We start from the raw sequence: 20,198 nt of genomic DNA, 5'->3' as shown, positions 1-20,198 counted from the left end.
TACCATGTTATTATCATTTAATAGCATCACCATACCAGGCTAGAACAGTACGGTTTTTTAAGGTACAGGTTTGGACATGTTTTTAACATTGCAGAGGTGTTTGATAAAATTTTCTTACCAAAGCCTTGTTGTTTACTCTCATTTATGTCTGCCACTGTATAAATAGGTTATTTATTTGTAATTATGATGTTCAGATGATAGCAGAGACATTCCATTTCTCATGTGGTTACCTGCTGTTCTCTGACGCAAGCTGCTGCTCTTGTGTGCTGAAAGCCAGCAGTGTTTAACTGTGCAAGTAATTAAGTTTGTCAGCATTTCTGAAGATGCATTCATTCATCTATCTAGAGGTTTCACAAGCAAGATTGAGTTAAAAGACCACGTTTTCCAAGTAATGACAAGAAGCATAAGGTTGCCCCAAACATTTATCATCAAATAGATGGTTTGTACGGTGGCCCAGTAGTGCACAACACAACGAAATTTAAAAAGCATACATAAGTTCACAACACAACACAATGAAAAAGCCACAACACAACAAAAAAGGAAAAACTAAGGGGCTCTCGGAGTGCGGTAAAGATAGGTTTACTTGCCATTATTCTATAGATTCGCCAGTCTTTCAAAGATATAAACACTGATGTGTTTAGCAGATGACTGCTGGTCGGAAGTGATAGTTTTTAAATATTGGTATTTTACAAACACTTATTGTTTCACTTCAGAAGACATTGATTCATCCATTGGGGTCATATGGATTACCATAGTTATTGCTGTATGTGCTGTTTGATGCTTCAACTTTTAGGAACCCAAATTAGTTTTCATTAGCAGAGATTCATTATTTTTCTGTGTTCATCTGAAGAAATAAAGTCATATACATCTCAGATGGCATCAGGGTAAAAGACGAGTGAACGTTGAGGACATTTCATTTCACTGTATTTTCTTTAAAGGGGGGGTGAAATGCTGTTTCATGCATACTGAGCTTTTTACACTGTTAAAGACTTGGATTCCCATCCTAAACATAGGCTGAAATCTACAGTGTTACCCAAAGTTCCAATGTAACTACAGTGACAAAAGCATTTGTGTACAGCTATATGTGGGTACACAAATGTGTTTTTTTGACATGTGTATTATAATATAAACATGGTTCATAAGGACACTCCCTATGTCCTTGTATGGATTAAAAAGACACTGTAATATACGAGTCTTAGATGGGAAGGAAGGAGGCGGGAACCGGCGAACTTTCAACAACTTTTATTAAATAAACAAAACGAAAGTATACCGCGGGCAGCCCCTCATGGACGACTGCCCGCACACACATAACAAAACATAACCAAAACTCAACGTAAAGTCCAGGCCTGGTCCTCTCTCGTCCTTGACTGGTGTCGCTCGTCCTTAAATGCCTCCGAGCTCCCTCATGAGAGGACTCGAGACCAGTGTGGCTTGCAGGTGACGCTCCTTCGCAATCCCGTCCCCCGTCTTACTCGCTCCTCCCATGTCCCTCGCTCGTTCACCTCGCCACATGTACACCGGAGTACACCCGAGACTGCGCCTACTCCCCCCCTGGGGGGCCAATCTCCGCGTCTCACGCGTCTGGAGTATGGGTGGACGAGACAAGAGAAGCGGGAGACGGAGCCCAAGTGACAGGACGAGAGAGTGGAGAGAGGAAAAAAAAGAGAAAAAAAATCTGGTCCGGTTCCCCGACACACTGCCGCTCGGTCCTCACCAGCCGAGAGGCTCTTCCTCGCGGTGATATGCAATTGTGCTGGACGTCCAGTGGACGGCCCGAACCTCCTCCGCCCCCTGGCGGCCGGCGGTGGCTCCTCCGATTGAGAGGACTCGAGACCGGTGTGGCTCGCAGGTGACGCTTCTTTGCAATCACGTCCCGGTCTCACTCGCTCCTCCCATGCCCCTTGGTTGTTCACCTCACCACACACACTAAACAGTTTTTTTTAATATTCAATAAATGCAAAAGTTGTAACATGATGGGTAGGCTATATAGGGTAGGGTTAGTGTTGGGGGATGTAGCCTAATATACGGGTTGTACAGTATAAAAACCATCACGCCTATGGAGAGTCCCAGTAAACCAATAATATAGGCCTACGTGTGTGTGTGTGTGTGTGTGTGTGTGCGCGCGTGCGTGTGTAGCCTACGTCCCCAAAGTTCAGTTGAGATGAGGTAAATCGTCATTGTAAGACAAGATAAGTTGTTCGGTGTAAGATAAGAAAACTCCTGCATGTGCGTGTGAAGCTTTCTTCTCAATAGGCCAGAGTTGATGAATCCAACTGAATTCCCCTCACGTCTCTGAATTATTGTTCCCTGCTTTTAAATCCTCTCAGAAACAATCGCAATTAATGCAGACGGACTGTGCGTCAGAATTAATCTGGCTTTAGCCCAGCTCTCAGAAAAACTCAGCCATGCTCCTGTCACATCTTCAAATTACCCGCACTCCTTTCTGCCGCAGTTTTTCCCTCTGTCATATTTGATCGATTGTTTGCAGAATTGCACCGGGTGAACAGTGAGGGCAGAGGCTGTAAATGCTGTGTTTTTCCCCCTCTTGATTATTTAGCCAGGTGATAATTGCCATGTGTGTGCATAGGTTTTTGTTCAGTCTGAGGACCTGTAATTATATAGTGAGAACTGCAGATGAATCCTACTGGTAATAACCATGAATAATAATAAATAAAAACTTTTGCAATTTTGCAACCCAGTCTTTGGTCACGATCTAGTCATACCTCCTGTCTTTGCAGTTTCTTTACCCTCCCTTCTTTACTGTACAATCGAAGGCAAATAGCCATAAGTTATACAAAACAAAAAAATATTGTATTATATGTTATGGTCAGTGGGTAAAATTGTGTTATATTGTGAAATATTATTTTCACATTTAAAATAGCTGTTTTCTGTTTAATATATTTTAAATTATACTTTAAACCTGATTTTTTTAAACAATATTTTAAACTGAATTTCAAATACATAAGTCTTCAATGTCACATGATCCTTTAGAAATCAGGATGATTTGCTGCTCAAGAAACATTTCTGATTATTTCCCATGTTGAATGTTCTCAAGATTATTTGATGACTATAAAGTTAAAAAGAACAGCATTTATTTGAAATGGAAATCTTTTTCTGTGCTCTTTGATTGCCTTCAGTCCTTTCTGAAAATAAAAAGTATTTAAAAAAAACTTACTGACCCTAAATCTTTTATCAGTAGTGTAAATTCAATTATTGGCACATTAAAAATAAAATGGCAAAATAAAACAAAAGGTCTGCCGAAATATAAATGGACTGTCTTGTCTTACTGGCTAATGCTAATGTGAGCTTCACAACACTGAATGTAGTCTGCCCCCTAGTGGCTGAATAACGAACTCACAATTTGAAACGTCTTTTCTCACAGGGCCCTGAAGTTCTGCGGTCCTGGTGGTCCTCTGCATGTGAAGCTCGTGATTGAATGGGAGAACAGAATCAAAGAATGGTGAGATGCATGCTGCTGCATAAAATGTTCTTATTATAGGCAAACACGTTAACTTAATTTAAAACTATTGTGTCCGTTTCCTAGTATTAATAAGGGTATTCTGAGTAATATCATTTGAAAGTCAGAATTCTTGTGTGATTCATATCTGTTTCAGTCTCTTTGGTAACATTCAAGAGGAAGTTATTGAGGATGCAGAGAGTGTGAGAATCCAGCAGCAGAATCATGTACAGCAGCACAGCTGCACACTGGATGAGTGTTTTCAGCTTTACACCAAAGAGGAGCAGGTACTCTTTCCTCCAGTCATGCACTCTCGGTTTATTTCTCTCTTTTCTTAGGGAGATAAAAAAGGGGCCTAATGTTTAGAGAGTCAAAGAGCAAAGCACCTAACCCCCAAACGCTCCCTGGGCATCAAAGCAAAAATGGCCGCCCACTGCTCTGAGTGTGTGTCCACGATTTGCTGCGTGTGCATGTTCATTACTCACTACTCCTAATTTGTGTGTACTTACTTGGATTGGTTAAATGCAAAGGAAAAATCCAGAGTATGGGTTCATTTTCACTAAAATTTCGTAATTTATTCCTGTGATGGAAAAGCTGAATGAATATTCAGCATCATTGGTATAATCTTCTGTGTCACAGGATTTTTCAGAAATCATTCTGATTTGGTACTCAAGTAACGTTACTAACATTATTATTATTATCAATGTTGACCGTTCAACATGTTTTTGGAAACCGTGATAATTTTTCTCAAGATGAAAAGAACAGAATGTATCATGTATTATAACATCCAGTCGTTTTTTTTTTTTTTCCTTCTTCTGCCATGGGAGTCTACGGCAGCCTGTAGAACTGTAAAAAGTTGTGAAATTTGAGAGAACACAGAGTATAGTCTAACATTCACCACAGCAAATTTGAAGTATCTAACTCAGATGATATAGCACCACCAAAGTTTCACTTAAATTTATGCAGAGGCGGACAGAGTACACAGCTTCATTACTTGAGTAAAAGTACAGATACCCGTTGCTAAATATTACTCAAGTACAAGTAAAAGTACTACAGTCAGATGTCTACTTAAGTTCTTGAGTATCAAGAGTACAAGAGTACATTTTCTAAATATTGCATTACTACTGCCACAGTGCTTACATTTATTTACAGAAACGTTCATACTTGGAGTTATGAAAAATGTTAATGTTAATACCTTGGAGAACGTAAAAGGAATTGAAAGTAATATCATTTTCATCTTTTTACCATGTTGCTTTATTTACCATTTCTCACTTGCCCACAAGGCAATAGCACAATGAAAACGCTCTAAAAACCTCTGCTAGATTTTTAATGGATTTTTTTGCTGCCACATTTGAACCTGACTGTGTTAAACACACCGCATACTCAAGAACATCCCAGGTTGGCACATTCCCGGGATGGACCTTCATCCATCGTTTCGTCCCTGGTTTCGTCTCTTATCTAAATTTGACCGTGGAGTTGACTTTGGTGGAAAGCTGAAGGTCCTTGCTAATAGGCTGTCCCAGTCAGTGGCGCCTGCACAATCCAATCACGTTTGAGAGGGAAACAACAGATTGAGGGTTTACAAGATATTTATTTTTTTCCTTTTTCCTTTTTTTTTTTTTTGAAGTAGTAACGTTTACTTACAGTTATGGAAAATAATGTAGTAAAAAGTAAAATATTTGACTCTTAAATGTACTTGAGTAAAGTCATGAGTACTCCCCAAAAGTGATACTCGAGTACAGATCTCTCAAAATTGTACTCAAGTAAATGTACTCCGTTACTGTCAGGCTCTGCATTTATGTTAATAACTTTTGAAATGGAAGGGCTAGAAATGTAATTTTTTTTTCCGCTGATGCCTTGGCTCAAGCTGATTTGATTGCACAATATGACGTCATTTTCTGTACACTCTAAAAAATGCTGGGTTAAAAACAACCCAAGTTGGGTTGAAAATGCACCGACCCAACAATTGAGTTGTTTTAACCCAATGGTTGAGTTGTTTTAACCCAGTGGTTGAGTTGTTTTAACCCAGTGGTTGGGTTAAATGTTGCTTAAGACAACCCAATTGCTGGGTAAGAACAACTCAACCATTGGGTTAAAACAACCCAATTGTTGGGTCGGTGCATTTTCAACCCAACTTGGGTTGTTTTTAACCCAGCATTTTTTAGAGTGTAGTAAAAAAAAACCAACATAAAGAAAAGGTCTAACTCGAACTCCTCCCACATTGTTTGTGCAATTTTCATGAAAATTTAAACAGATCATCTTCAGATCATGGTGGCAAAAAGTTGCCAAAAGCTTTTTGATAAACCCAACCGTTCTCGAATAACACACTAACGAATTAGACAAGAAGCATGCCAAATTGGGCGCAAGGCTATACTCCGCAACGCTTTAGCATATTCAGACCAAACTTAGTAGATGTAATCCAAAGCATGACCTGAGGCTACATGCATCGTTTCGGCACAGCACGACCTACTGGTCAAAAGATGTGAAAACGTTTGTTCAAAAATCAAAAACTGGTATCTTCTGATTTAGTGCATCATGCAAATGATAACCTTATTTTTCCATATTGGCTATTGGGGGCATCTGCCATTTAAAATTTTGCACCAAAATCTGTATTTTAAGAAGGCATTAGCATATTGTTACCAAACAGACCTTGAAGGTACTCAAAAGGTTTCGAGACAACAGCACCTTGTGGTCAAAAATTATACTGAAATTTGCAAAAATGCTAATAACCTTAAATTAATGTTGATTTAGTCTTGATAGATTCCGTGGTGAACAATGATACCAATTATACTATTTCATTGAACTGGCTATCTGCCATGTTGAATATCTTTGAAAACCTTCTTTTTCTAACTTCTTCTAGACCGTCTGATTTTCACCAAATTTGGCTCAGATCATCTTCAGACCATGCCGGCAAAAAGTTACCAAAAGCCTTTTGACAAACCAAACCATTCTCGAGTAATGCATCAACGAATTTGTTGACATGATGCCAAGCTGATTCTGAGGCTGTAACTCTTTTGGTATATTGACACCAAACGTTTCATGTCATTGTCACCTCACACACCATAATAATTTGATAACAGCTCCACCTATTGGTTAAAAGTGATAAACAAGTTAACCATATTACAGTGATTGTATTGGTGATTTTGCAGCTATTTTGAATAATAATCTAAACACATCTTTGCTTATTGTCTATCTGGAGCTCTCAGCAATGCTTGCATGTCACATTGTTCCTTTTTGTGCTTGGCCCCAATAATTGCAGATTGCAGCTATTTTTTGAAATTGTTTGTAACAATACAAATGCCTTAACTGTCACATTTTTTTCTATTCAGTTCAATTTGTGTAATGATCCATCAAAAACAACGTTTGGGTTCCACATAAATGACAGAATGTTAGGTTAGAATGACTTTAATAATGAAAGAATGACATTATTATAAGTTAATAATGAAATACTTTTTAACCAGAGCTAAAAAATGGCAGAAAATTAGTTCCTCTTTTTTATTTGTTACCTAACATTTGATATATTTCACATTCTACTCTAGGCCAGTCTAGTTATGAGTTTAGTGCCTCTGCAGACAATCTGAAGTGACCTATTGCTCTCATTATCTGTATTTGCTGTCTCAAATGCTAAAGATTAGGTAGGTTTTGATGAGAAGAAAAACACTAAAATCAGCTCTAAATACATGGACAACATGAAGAAAAGTACAAAAAAAACCACTCTTGAAAATCTCTTTTTAGATTGTAGAGAGCTCTACAATCTAACATAAGAGCAACCAATTATATAAATTAATATTCTAGCATAGTATTTATGTTGTTAGGCTCATTATGATCTCTAGGATGTCCAGAGTGATAATCTATTTCAATCTAATGATTGAGTTGTTTTTTAAATGGTTAGAAGCTAAATATGCACTCATATAGTCAAACTATTGAATACAAAAGTATTTTTTGATTAATGTAGTAGAAAATGTTCTTTACAGAATTGATACTTGCAATTCAAGGCGTTTGACATTTTGATTAGCAGGACTGATCACTATTCCACTATTCCAAGATTATTCAAAACAAAACCCACAAGGAGCAAATAGAGATGTGTTCCCTCCTACCATCTTTGTCTCTCACATCCCACAAACTCTCGCTCTCTTTGTAAGGTCATTCATTTCTGAACTCATTCTTCTCTATATACTGCCTGTGCTGGACAAGCAACACTTGATAAATTAACCCCTGAGAGTTGCCTCATCGTGAGTGGCTGCACAAATAATTATCGATCCTCTAACAGTGTTATGTCATTACTGAAGCAACACTTATACCAGGACTTCAGTTATATGGTGAGCAATGCCTGTGAGAAATGGATGTACAGATGGAATAAAATCATGCTTTTTGCTGTAATATTTTAAAGCTATAAATAAGGTGTTACGGTCTGCTTCTGTAAATATTGAGATGCTGTTGTCCTTTCCTCTCTGCATGTTCACTGCTTTCCAGTCTGTCGCAGCAGTGTACTCCTGAGATATAAATGTTTTACTGCACCACACTGAGTCAAAACAGGTTCAGATAATGACATGGTTTTGTTGAACGTGGAGAATCGCTACACACTGCATGCATTTCAATAAATCCCCAGAAAGAGAATGTTATTTATATACCTGTGATCATGAATCCTACATAGGGAGTATCTCACACAATATTGATTTATTGTCTCTAATAAATATTAGACTCTTTATAGCCAATGTTTTTCTTACAGCTGGCACCAGACGATGCATGGAAGTGCCCTCATTGCAAGCAGATGCAGCAGGGGATGGTGAAGATGAGCTTATGGACCCTGCCTGACATCCTCATTCTGCACCTGAAGCGTTTTCGGCAGGTGGGCAAACGGCGAAACAAGCTCTCCACCCTCATCCGTTTCCCCGTGAGCGCTCTGGACATGACTCCTCATGTGGTGAAACGGAGTCAGAGCATGAAGAATCTGGCCCCGTGGCCTTCAACCTGGAAGCATGGGGATACTGACTTCCTTTATGACCTGTATGCAGTCTGCAATCACCACGGAGGCATGCATGGAGGCCATTACACAGGTGGGTGTGCTGGGATCTCTGATAGTATTGAAGCAGTGGTTTTCTAAGAACATTCCTATTTAATAATTGTTCTACTAAAGGTTTTTGATGTTTCTTTAGCTCTATGTGATTTTGGCCTTGTGGTTTTCATTCATTAGCCTAATATAAAACTATAAAGACACACTTTTACTAGGTTTTGTATTTATTTTTATGACTAACAATGCCTTGCAGTTTTGCCCTTCAAAGGCAAAATACTTAAATGCTAGAGTCTGGAACGGAGAAAAATGACTTTAAAGATTTGGAGTTGTCCAGTCAAATTAATTATAGCTATACAGACACAGGAAATCTGACAATTAAATGTTTTAGTAATGAAAATTATCTACATAAAAAAAATCTTAAGCTCAAACTTGACTTTTGACCAATATTTTTAAGTTACTATACTCTGCAAAAAGTGCGAAGTCACACCAAGGCAAATGGCAGTATTTAATTGCTGATCACCATTTACAAAATCATTATAGTAAAACCTGAATAAAATCTAGTGATCATGGCATTTATTTGGGATGATTTACAATCAGTGTTGGGAGTAACGCGTTACAAAAGTACTGCATTACAGTAACTTATTACTTTTTGCTATGATGCAGTAGTTTAAGGCATTACTAATCAATTTTCAGTAATATTTTACCCGGTACATTTTCAATAATGCTTGCGTTACAACGAAAAAATTGTTCAAAAGATTTAATAAATCACTTAACCTCTGCCTGCTACATCATATTGCCTTCTACTGGATGTGAAATGCTCTGTAGTGGCCTAAATTTTGTAATTTTAGAATGTTAAGTTCTACTTCTGTAGTTATTTTGGTGAAAGTAACTTAAAAGTATACAGGAGTAAGGTAACGCATTACAATTTTGAGACAGTAATATTGTAATGTAAAGAATTAGTTTTAAATAGCAGAAACAAGTTATATATAATGTATTACAGTTTGGAAGTAACTTGCACAACACTGTTTACAATTGCATTGTTATACAGAGCAGTTTGGTAGCCTTTTATTTAGATAGATGACTATTTATGCTATATGCTACTAGTTAGCTAAATGAAGTAGATTGAGATCAATCTAATTTGTTTGTCTAATGCTTACATGTTTTGCATTACACAACTCAACAATCATTTTCCTTCAAGAGCAATGGGCCATCCTTAAACTCTATTAGTAAAAACACCCATACAACCGTTTTACCTACACTTTTATGCAGGTGTCATGTGTGTCAGAAGTGCTTCAGTGAAAGATGTATGTCACAGGCCACATCGCAGTGTCTACAATTTGAGCGTTCCAAAACAAAGGCAAAGAATAGTAACCGGTGTTGCGGTGCTCTGCCTTGGTTTCTCCTGGGGCTTCATTTATAAACGTTGCGTACGCACAAAAGAAGGCATACGCTGCTCTCTATGCAATAATTGGCATTTATGAAAAGCAAACTTGATGAGAAAATGTGTGGTCCTTCACGCAAGATCCAGGCGTACGCACAAAAACGGCAACACCGTCGGCAGATGGAAGAAACACGTGAAAGTGTGTGAAACTTTTTTTTTCATCCACTTTATTCTTTACTTTTCTTCCTTTGTCCGTTCATATAAATTAAAATCTAATGATCTTAGGGAGAAAATTATGAAAATCATGTTACTATGGACTATTCGGATACTAACCAATTTAATAACAAATTACATTTACATTTTTTAACACTTTGTTTTAGCAACTGTTCCCTAGAAACTAATCAATGCATGAGCCACTAATGAAATCATCAACCCTTCATAAATACATTAAAATATGAACAGAAGTCTGAATCAATAGATGTGAACACACCACTCAGCATATATGTCTTTACAAAACAGCCTATTGTAGGAACTCGGTGGATGGCCACTGGTACAGTTATGATGACAGCAGTGTGGAGATTGTGCCAGAAGAGGAACTGTGCACACGAGGGGCATATATTCTGTTTTACCAGAGAAGAAATGTCATCCCTCCCTGGTCTGCCAACAGCTCAGTCAGAGGTCAGTGAATGAGCCTTTGTGGACACATTTCAGATGGAGGTTGAATGACATCTTGTTTGTTGCATTGGATCAATGTTAGGCAGGAAGCACATCTGTTTTTGTTTTTTTCCCTTCCCATTAATATTGCAATGTGGATTTTCCGCAGTCATGGTAAGAATACATTTGGAGTTGTGACAGTGACTGAATGCAGGACAAGTTTTTAAAAATAGTTTTTTAACTTTTAAAATAGTTCAGTACTGCAGGGGTGTGCAGCGGAGCCATTATTTGTATCTTGATTGTCTAATTGTTATTCCAACTGTCTTCAGATAAAACCTAAAGTGGGTGGGGCTTTAATCAAAAGTTTGTAAAATTACTCAAGACTTTTTAAAATGGAATTCTGTTTCCTTTGTAGTTGTATAACTCCTGTTTTTTTATTTATTTAATTATATAATGTATTTAAATAACTTGTTGATTAAATGTCGGAGCCGGGAGCCTCATAGGCAGTGCTTCAAGATGTAATTAGGTTGTGTTTCGGGTGACCCGAGTTTGAGTCCCATCTCAGGAACCCTTCCTTATCCAGATAAATAAAATTTACAGTGGATAGGGAAAGTATTCAGACCCCCTTAAATTTTTCACTCTTTGTTATATTGCAGCCATTTGCTAAAATCATTTAAGTTCATCTTTTTCTTATTAATGTACACACAGCACCCCATATTGACAGAAAAAAACAGAATTTTTGACATTTTTGCTGATTTATTCAAAAAGAAAAACTGAAATATCACAGGGTCCTAAGTATTCATACCCTTTGCTCAGTATTTAGTAGAAGCACCCTTTTGATCTAATACAGCCATGATTCTTTTTGGGAAAGATGCAACAAGTTTTTCACACCTGGATTTGGGGATCCTCTGCCATTTTTTCTTGCAGATCCTCTCCAGTTCTGTCAGGTTGGATGGTAATTGTTGGTGGACAGCCATTTTCAGGCCTCTCCAGAAATCCTCAATTGAGTTTAAGTCAGGGCTCTGGCTGGGCCATTCTAGAACAGTCACAGAGTTGTTGTGAAGCCACTCACAGGGTCATTGTCCTGTTGGAAGGTGAACCTTCGGCCCAGTCTGAGGTCTTGAGTACTCTGGAGAAGGTTTTTGTCCAGGATATCCCTGTACTTCACGCATTTATCTTTCCCTCGATTGCAACCAGTCGTCCTTTCCCTGCAGCTGAAAAACACCCCCACAGCATGATGCTGCCACCACCATGCTTTACTGTTGGGACTGTATTGGACAGGTGATATTTTTCTCCACACATAGCGCTTAGAGTTAAGGCCAAAAGATTGTATCTTGGTCTCATCAGACCAGCTAATCTTATTTCTCATCATCTTGGAGTCCGTCAGGTGTTTTTTTAACTTTCATGTGCCTTGCACTGAGGAGAGGCTTCCATCGGGCCACTCTGCCATAAAGCCCCGACTGGTGGAGGGATGCAGTGATGGTCTTCAACTTTCTCCCATCTCCCAACTGCATCTCTGCAGCTCATCCACAGTGATATTTGGGTTCTTCTTTACCTCTCTCACCAAGGCTCTTCTCACCCGATAGCTCAGTTTGGCCAGACGGCCAGCTCTAGAAAGGGTTGTGGTTGTCCCAAACATCTTCCATTTAAAAGGGTTACTTCAGCGATTAGCATATGGCTTTATATCAGTAGAAACCCTGGAGTATATTCGAATGATTGTGCCTGCCCCCCTCATATGCCCCTGAGACAAGAGATTTGTGCATTTTATTTCTGGAAAAATTCCTCCCGTGACGCTAATATCGTCAATTTGCGCCATCAGAGGAATTGTTGGCTAGAGGCTAAAGACTACAGCCAGCAGAGGGAGCTATTTCCCCATGCTTTCAAATCGCGCGTGGGGGATGGAAGATCGCACTCACAGCACTCAGCTCGCAGCTGCAGCCTCAGGCATTCATGTTTAAACGGTGCGGCCAGCAGAGCAAAATAAGTCTTTCAACTTCTCAAACTAATTCCTATGGAAAGTTAAGCTTTTAAAGACAAGAACTGAAAACGCACCAGACTGAACATGTGCTGTGAATCTATGCCGCGGACGTCTTTACCTCAGCTCTTATCACGTGCTCATCCATGACTGTCAAAATATCTAACTCCTGCAGTGTTTTGGGCTGTGAGACTCCCATATATTGAAAATCACATATTGAACAGAGACGTTCAGTTTTTAATGGTTTGAGTCTGTTCTCTAACTGAACTGATTTTATGAAAATTATCGCGGTTGCTGTGGGAAAGTGATCAGTGATTCAGTAATTTCATAGCGGTGGCTTTGGGATTGGCCTCGTAGGGCAGCGAAGCATTCTGGGAATTGTTGTCTTTCATCCCCATGAGACAAAAATACGTTTTCTGTCTTTTCTCAGTCTAGAAGGCACCAAATTCAAAAATAATTTCACATTTCTACTACATTAATGAGCCAGTTTAAATACAGATTCATCTTCCCAGCGCTTAAAGGTCCCGTTCTTCACGTGTTTTCGAAGCTTTGATTATGTTTACAGTGTGCAAAATAAAACATGAGTTCATGTTTCGCGTGTAAAAATCTGTACACCGCTGTTTTCTCTGTCCTAAAAACAGCCTGACGATTTCCTTGTTCTATGAAGTCCCTCCTTCAGAAACATGTAACGAGTTCTGATTGGGCCAGCGTTTCCCGTGTTGTGATTGGACAGCAGCTTAGCGCACTTTGCCCGGAAAGGTCCCGCCTTTTACCATAACGGGGAGATGCAAGCACTGAATGCGCGCTCTTCTCCACGTGGGAGAGCAACAAGACCACGCCCCCTATTTTGCGTGTACTTGTGGGCGGAGGGTTAGTCAACAAACGGTTCTAGTGACGTCATTCAAGCAAGGACGTGCAGGGCTGTAGTCCAAACCGGCCGTTCGCTGTAGGCTTTGAAAGGGAACTTCTGTTAAATAAAATATCTCGCTTGGCATTGAACTTTGACCTTTATAATTTTACAGGTATTATTTATGCTCCAACAGCAACATTTCACACTAACTAAAGTTTGAAAGATGGAATCGCGAAGAACAGGACCTTTAAGTACTCCTTTAAGGGTTATGGAGGCCACTGTACTCTTAGGAACCTTATGTGCAGCAGAAATGTTTTTGTAACCTTGGCCAGATCTGTGCATTGCCACAATTCTTTCTCTGAGTTATTCAGGCAGTTATTTTGAACTCATGATTCTCATTTGCTCTGACATGCACTGTGAGCTGTAAGGTCTTATGTAGACAGATGTGTGGCTTTCCTAATAAAGTCCAATCAGTATAATCAAACACAGCTGGACTCAAATGAAGGTGTAGAACAATCTCAAGGATGAGTGAAATGGACAGTGCCTGAGTTAAATATATGAGTGTCACAGCAAAGGGTCGGAATACTTAGGATCATGTGATATTTCAGTTTTCTTTTTTAGTACATCTGACAAAATGTCAACAATTGTGTTTTTTCTGCCAAGTAAGGGGTGCTGTGTGTACATTAATGAGAAAAAAATATAACTGCAATATTGGCTGCAATATAACACAGAGTGAAACATTTAAGGGGGTCTGAATACTTTTTGTACCCACTGTAAATATCTCCTTTAAAAAAGAAATCCCCAGAGGAATTTGTGTAAAGACAGTTATGTCAGGACAATCTAATAACAGGAGTCTGACTCTACATAAAATAGCTGATAAAGAGAACATGGAAGTTAAAATATTCAGTGGTTAAAAATAGCTAAAACAACTTTGAGTATGCATACAAATCTGAACAAATTAAAATCAATACTGTAAGACAGAGAAATATTATATAGTACAAGGTTTAAAATGTTTAAATAGACATATCAAGTAGCAGAAAATATGTATGATTCAGTAACTTAGTAACCAGCATTACTCTTGACAGAGAGCTGGATTCTGAGAGACGTGCAGAAACTGTACTGCAGCTATTTGATTTGTATTAATACTGCTCTGATTTCATTCATTTGTGTATACTATCGTGCATGGTTTAAATAATTTAAATAGACACATAAAATATTAGAACTTGTGTATGATGTATTATTTTAGTTGATATTACTCTCTTGCCATGCTGTGATTTCTGAACGATGCACAAGAGACAGAAGCTCGGCTATTTGATTTGTGTGCATTTCCTTCATTGAGTTTACACTCATTCACTTTGCGAAGTTTTATAGATAATAGCATTCTTCCTAAAGGATTTGGGCCCTGATAGACCTAAGAAGAACCTTAACTCTGTCAATGAAAGTTGATGTTTGGTTTAAAACCACTGAAGATACTAATTTATTTTCAATGAAGTACTGTAGATGTCAAGTAAATAAAAATCAATTTATTTCCAAAAGTGGAAAAATGTCTTGGAAAAGTGATCATTAAAAAAATACATGTTAGGTAAATTTGTAGGGGTGTCCCCGATTAAGGATTTACACATTCGAATCATCTATGTGTGTGTAAACCATAGACCGGAAAAAAATAAACGGTATAAACGGGTTGGGAAGGGCAGGACACTAGTCAGCAGGAGGCTAAGACTATTTTTATTTTACTTTACACACGGCACACAGCCACCACTTTTAATAAAGAGATCAAAACTAGACTACACTACACATTCGTAAATTAACCGTTCTCTCATAACATTTAAAAGCCGCGATCGAAACACAGAACATCACACAAATATATAAAAGAACATTTTGATAAATAAACCTAAAAAAATACCTGCCTAGAGAGGAAAATATCACTTTGAGTGCGTTTATATGCACGTTCTTAAACTGATTGTGCCTAAAGGGGGTCTCACACCAGACTGAAGCTCAGCGCAGTGTCTCAGGATCTCACACCAGGCAGATGTGAACATTATATATGCGCAAGCTCAATTTTGAATCGACTTCTGACAGAAGAGCTGCACGATGAGTGTATCTTGTAGCACAGGGTGAAATCAGCACGTACATTCACGATTTGAGGGAAATATACATTTAATCGCCGCGGACAGGCGTCGAATGCCGGCGTCGGTGTATATGTGTTTGAATTTTAAAGGCGCTGCGCGTCCGGTGCGAAGCTCAGTCCCCTTAAAGGGGCGATCGCTCAGCGCCGCGACACGTCTTTATAACACTAATATTGAGCACCCCCATATTGCCAAAATGGTATGATCCTTGTTTCATAACACCCCCGAAGATTTGACCATGAGATCAGTAGGCGAATCCGGTCCTGCATATCGATGCACCGAATCTTCGACTATTAGGGGTCACCCCTATAAATTAGTTTAAACATTATGTAGCAAATTATTAATCAGTTGTAAAACATAATTTAGAGACCACATGACAATTGTTTAATGTAACAAAAATCTGAATTAAGGGTTTCCTTTCGAGGGAACTCTGTGCTGTGTTTTTGGGAATGCTCCTACACAATTAAATCTGAAGCATATGTCCAACTAAGTCCAATGTCATTGGTGCAACATCACCCCATGATGCATGACTGTGTACCACAGAAGTCAAGTCACCTTTATTAATATAGCTCTTTTTACAATACAAGATGTTTCAAAGTAGTTTTACAGTGATAGCAGGAAAATAATACAACAAAGATTGTTTTGGCTGTAGAAGAAAGTCATTGCCCAGTTTTAAGAAAGATCATAGTTGATTCATTTCTATTGTAAGAATAGTTAGTTATTAATTTAGGGGCCGTTTATACTATGTTTATATACGTTTAAAACTTTTAATGCGTTCTGGCCATTCATTTACAGACCAGATAAAAGATTGAAAACAAGCTTTTCACTTAGACAGCCACTCAACTCAGGGTCTATGGATATGTCATCTTTCATTGGACATAAATTGCCTGGAGATGGTGGCTGCTGGACTAGCACTGAGGTAATTCTTCCCAGGCCTCATAGGCTATCTTGTTCTTGCCTGCTCAGACAACACATCATGAGTATCATACATAAATCATCAGAAGGGTCTGCAGTCATGCCCTTTTTGCAGACTGACACACTATATCCACCTGAGGTGCCAAAGCAAGCTGCTCTGCTTGGGAGCAATATACGTTCCTGGGTACCTGAATCAGGGACCAGACATCCTGTCATTGCAGGAGCTGAGGCCTGGCGAATGGAGACTTCACCCCGAGGTGAAGTTGTTTTGGAAGGAATTCAGCCAGACTGAAGTCGACTTGTTTGCATTCACAAGGAGACAACGTTCTTCCTCGTGTATCCAGCTCCACTAGGGCTGGATGCCATGGTATAGATATGGCAGAGGCTGTGTCTGTATGCATTTCCCCTCATGCATTTCACTGTGCTCCCAGGAGTTCTAAAGAGGGTTCAACAGGATGTGTTAGTAGCCCCGTTTTGGTCGAGTTTGTTTCATGGATCTTGTATCTCTAATGACGACTCATCTTGGTAAATTTTAATCAGGAGGGACATTCTGTCGCTGGTCAGAGGCACGATTTTGTGTCAAACTTGTGAACTCTTGTCTTTCAACCAAGGTTGTTGAGAAACTAAGCTGTAGTGCTCCCTCCACAAGGAAACTTTATGCCCTGGAGTGGAGTCTCTTCACCTCATGGTGCAGAAAACACCAGTTGGGCCCAGTTAGCTGCCCGGTTTGTTCAGTGCTGGAGTTCCTTCGGACACTGCGATAATGCCTAGCCATACTTCTTGCATGCCTATAAGCAAACTAATCAGAAGCTGGCACTGTTGGGTACCATTTATATCTTCCGTGGTACGCTGTCATGTGTGATGGGGTGACGTTGTGCCAGTGACATCAGACTTAGTTGGACATGATTCAGACGTAAACCCATAGGAGAGTTCCCATAGTGTCATTCCCTTCTCAAGGAACCATGGTTACAGTCAAATATCAACAATGCAGCCACTGGGTGTGTGTGAATTGGTCATTGTGGAAAGAATAATACACAGGACTATCCACTAAATAGACAAATCTTGATTGTCTCCTTGTGTAGGTTCCACCAGTTCCTCCATGTCAGACCACTGGCTCATCCGTTTAAATGGTGACAGTAAAAGAGGAAGTATGGTGTCACGGTCTTCCACAACATGCCCTTCTTCCATCCCAGATTCCCCAGAGTCTCCCGTCTTTGAAAATGAGCCCTCGGTCGAGAAGAGAGGTGAGTTTAGCAAGCAAGTTTGTTCTCATCATTGTAAATTAGACACTAGTAAAATGATGTTACTTTCTGATGAAGTGTTTTCTACCATGTTCTGAATATTTTGCTAATGTCAGTGTCTTTAGGTGGGTTCGAAAGCAGACCTTTCGTGCGAGGAATCCAAGGGCGTAGCGTAAGCATGAAAAGTCCCACCAAGACCAAAATGATCCCACTGCGATGGTCCTTTGGTAACAAAGACCGCCACAAACCTGCCTCAGCTTCTGGCCCGGCTCCTGCAGAGCTAGTGGAGTATTTAGAGTCTGGGAGGAGGCCAAGATGCACCAAAGACCCCATTGTTGCCCTAATGACTCGACCTTCAGATAAAGAAGTCAGTAAAGAAGATGATACGAAAAAACCTGCTGCCAAATCTTCAAGCCACAGCAGCCTCAGACCTCTAGAGTATCTCAAAATACAGCAGGGTCAAGAGAGTAGTAGCTCAGAGAAAGCAATGGGCCAGCAACCCAGCAGCAGCAGTAGACCAAGAGAAGATGGAACTTTGACTAGACGGAGCGGCAGAAAATCAAAACAGGAACAATCGCAGTCCAGAAAGAGTTCTAGTGCAGGGATCCAATCCAGTTCCAGTAGTCCGAGCTGCTGGGAAACCACACGGAGGAATGACTTAGGTGAGGAGCGAGACCAAGCAGAGGAGAAACAGAAAAAGGGACAAGAGATAAAACGTCACGATAGTGTCTTCGCATTTCTCAAAGGTGGTTTCATGAAGAAGGACTCACTTCGGAGGTCTCGAGACAGTGAATCTGTGAAAATGGGTGATGCAGGGATGAAGAGTCCATCTGGAGTTTCGCTCTCCAATGGGACACATAATAGAACTTCAGAAGGTCCAAAAGACAATTGCAATAACCAAGGTCGGAGTAGACTTGGAGGGGAACTTGCAAACGGCAAGGTGAGCCGTGGGTCATCAGATATCAAGCGGTCACAAAGTTCTTCCAATATTCAAAGCAGGGCAGATCTAGGCTTAAGAAGAACAGCATCTCTACACAGAAACGGCACATCGGTGGCCCAGCCACAGAGCACGCCCCTGGACAGGGGCTCTCAGAGCACTCTGCATCGCACACGGTACAGCACAAATTCACTGGGCAGAAAGAAAGCAGTACCTGAATCGAGCTTCTGAGACTTTTTTCGCTGCAGCCACATATCACAACAGTGTAGCAATTATTTAAGAGCCCAAGTAAGAATTGTGGTATAAAGGTAGGTTTGAAATGATCACTAAAACCTACACACACACTATGAAGTTGCACACACATTTGAAACTATAGTGGATAATAATTTTGTTCACTTGTTTCTGCTTATATGAAGTGCCTTTGGGCCAGAGCTATTTTTTTTTTCTCAGACTGCATTTTGCCACTAGAAGTACATTACACACTGGCCTCAACACCATGCTTTTGAATTGAAAAATGATTTGTCTCAGATTTGATTTTCTTGTGCCACTAAATAGTTTATTATCTGTAATACATGAAGGGAATTGCTATTTATAACTTTTCAGTTTCATCTCTTCAGATTGTACTGACTGGCTGCTAACCTCTCATGGGTGTTCATGACATTTAAAAAAGATGTCAGTTCTTGCACTTTCAGTGAATTTATCCATCTTAATTATTCGTGCTTTTTTGTTGTTGTTACATTTACACACTGCAAATATTTTAAAATATTTTCTTAATGAGTATTGCTGTCTCGCTTCCTGTAATTACAGTTACTGTAATTACAGTAACACAGTAATCATCAACAAAACAAGAACATTTGATAACACTTTTATAAGTATAATGTATTAAAGTACTCAAAAATAATTTACAAACTATTAATTTATAGTTAATATATCGTAGTCTTTACATTGTACAGTATTGTTCAAAATAATAGCAGTACAATGTGACTAACCAGAATAATCAAGGTTTTTCGTATATTTTTTTATTGCTACGTGGCAAACAAGTTACCAGTAGGTTCAGTAGATTCTCAGAAAACAAACAAGACCCAGCATTCATGATATGCACGCTCTTAAGGCTGTGCAATTGGGCAATTAGTTGAATTAGTTGAAAGGGGTGTGTTAAAAAAATAGCAGTGTGGCATTCAATCACTGAGGTCATCAATTTTGTGAAGAAACAGGTGTGAATCAGGTGGCCCCTATTTAAGGATGAAGCCAACACTTGTTGAACATGCATTTGAAAGCTGAGGAAAATGGGTCGTTCAAGACATTGTTCAGAAGAACAGCGTACTTTGATTAAAAAGTTGATTAGAGAGGGGAAAACCTATAAAGAGGTGCAAAAAATGATAGGCTGTTCAGCTAAAATGATCTCCAATGCCTTAAAATGGAGAGCAAAACCAGAGAGACGTGGAAGAAAACGGAAGACAACCATCAAAATGGATAGAAGAATAACCAGAATGGCAAAGGCTCAGCCAATGATCACCTCCAGGATGATCAAAGACAGTCTGGAGTTACCTGTAAGTACTGTGACAGTTAGAAGACGTCTGTGTGAAGCTAATCTATTTTCAAGAATCCCCCGCAAAGTCCCTCTGTTAAAAAAAAGGCATGTGCAGAA

The 20,198-nt window shown here is 39.4% G+C and overlaps 1 protein-coding gene across 2 annotated transcripts in view; it reads left to right on the top strand.

Annotated features, from left to right (window-relative positions):
* Positions 1–19,174, top strand: part of usp43a (ubiquitin specific peptidase 43a) — a 142,097-nt gene extending 122,923 nt beyond the window's left edge. Inside the window, exons 10-15 of one of the 2 annotated variants that reach the window (XM_067459518.1) lie at positions 3,383–3,460; positions 3,615–3,744; positions 8,187–8,514; positions 10,372–10,530; positions 17,455–17,616; positions 17,739–19,174. In XM_067459518.1, the coding sequence (XP_067315619.1) occupies positions 3,383–3,460; positions 3,615–3,744; positions 8,187–8,514; positions 10,372–10,530; positions 17,455–17,616; positions 17,739–18,781 (1,900 nt within the window). In that variant the 3' untranslated portion in view covers positions 18,782–19,174. Of the gene's footprint in view, positions 1–3,382; positions 3,461–3,614; positions 3,745–8,186; positions 8,515–10,371; positions 10,531–17,454; positions 17,617–17,729 lie in introns of both variants that reach the window. The other variant, XM_067459517.1, reaches the window with a different exon arrangement.
* Positions 19,175–20,198: the final 1,024 nt, after the last annotated feature.

The sequence above is a fragment of the Pseudorasbora parva genome, chromosome 12 (assembly GCF_024679245.1).
Source record: "Pseudorasbora parva isolate DD20220531a chromosome 12, ASM2467924v1, whole genome shotgun sequence".
Lineage (NCBI taxonomy): Eukaryota > Metazoa > Chordata > Actinopteri > Cypriniformes > Gobionidae > Pseudorasbora > Pseudorasbora parva.
This window is presented reverse-complemented; position numbering and strand designations above follow the sequence as displayed.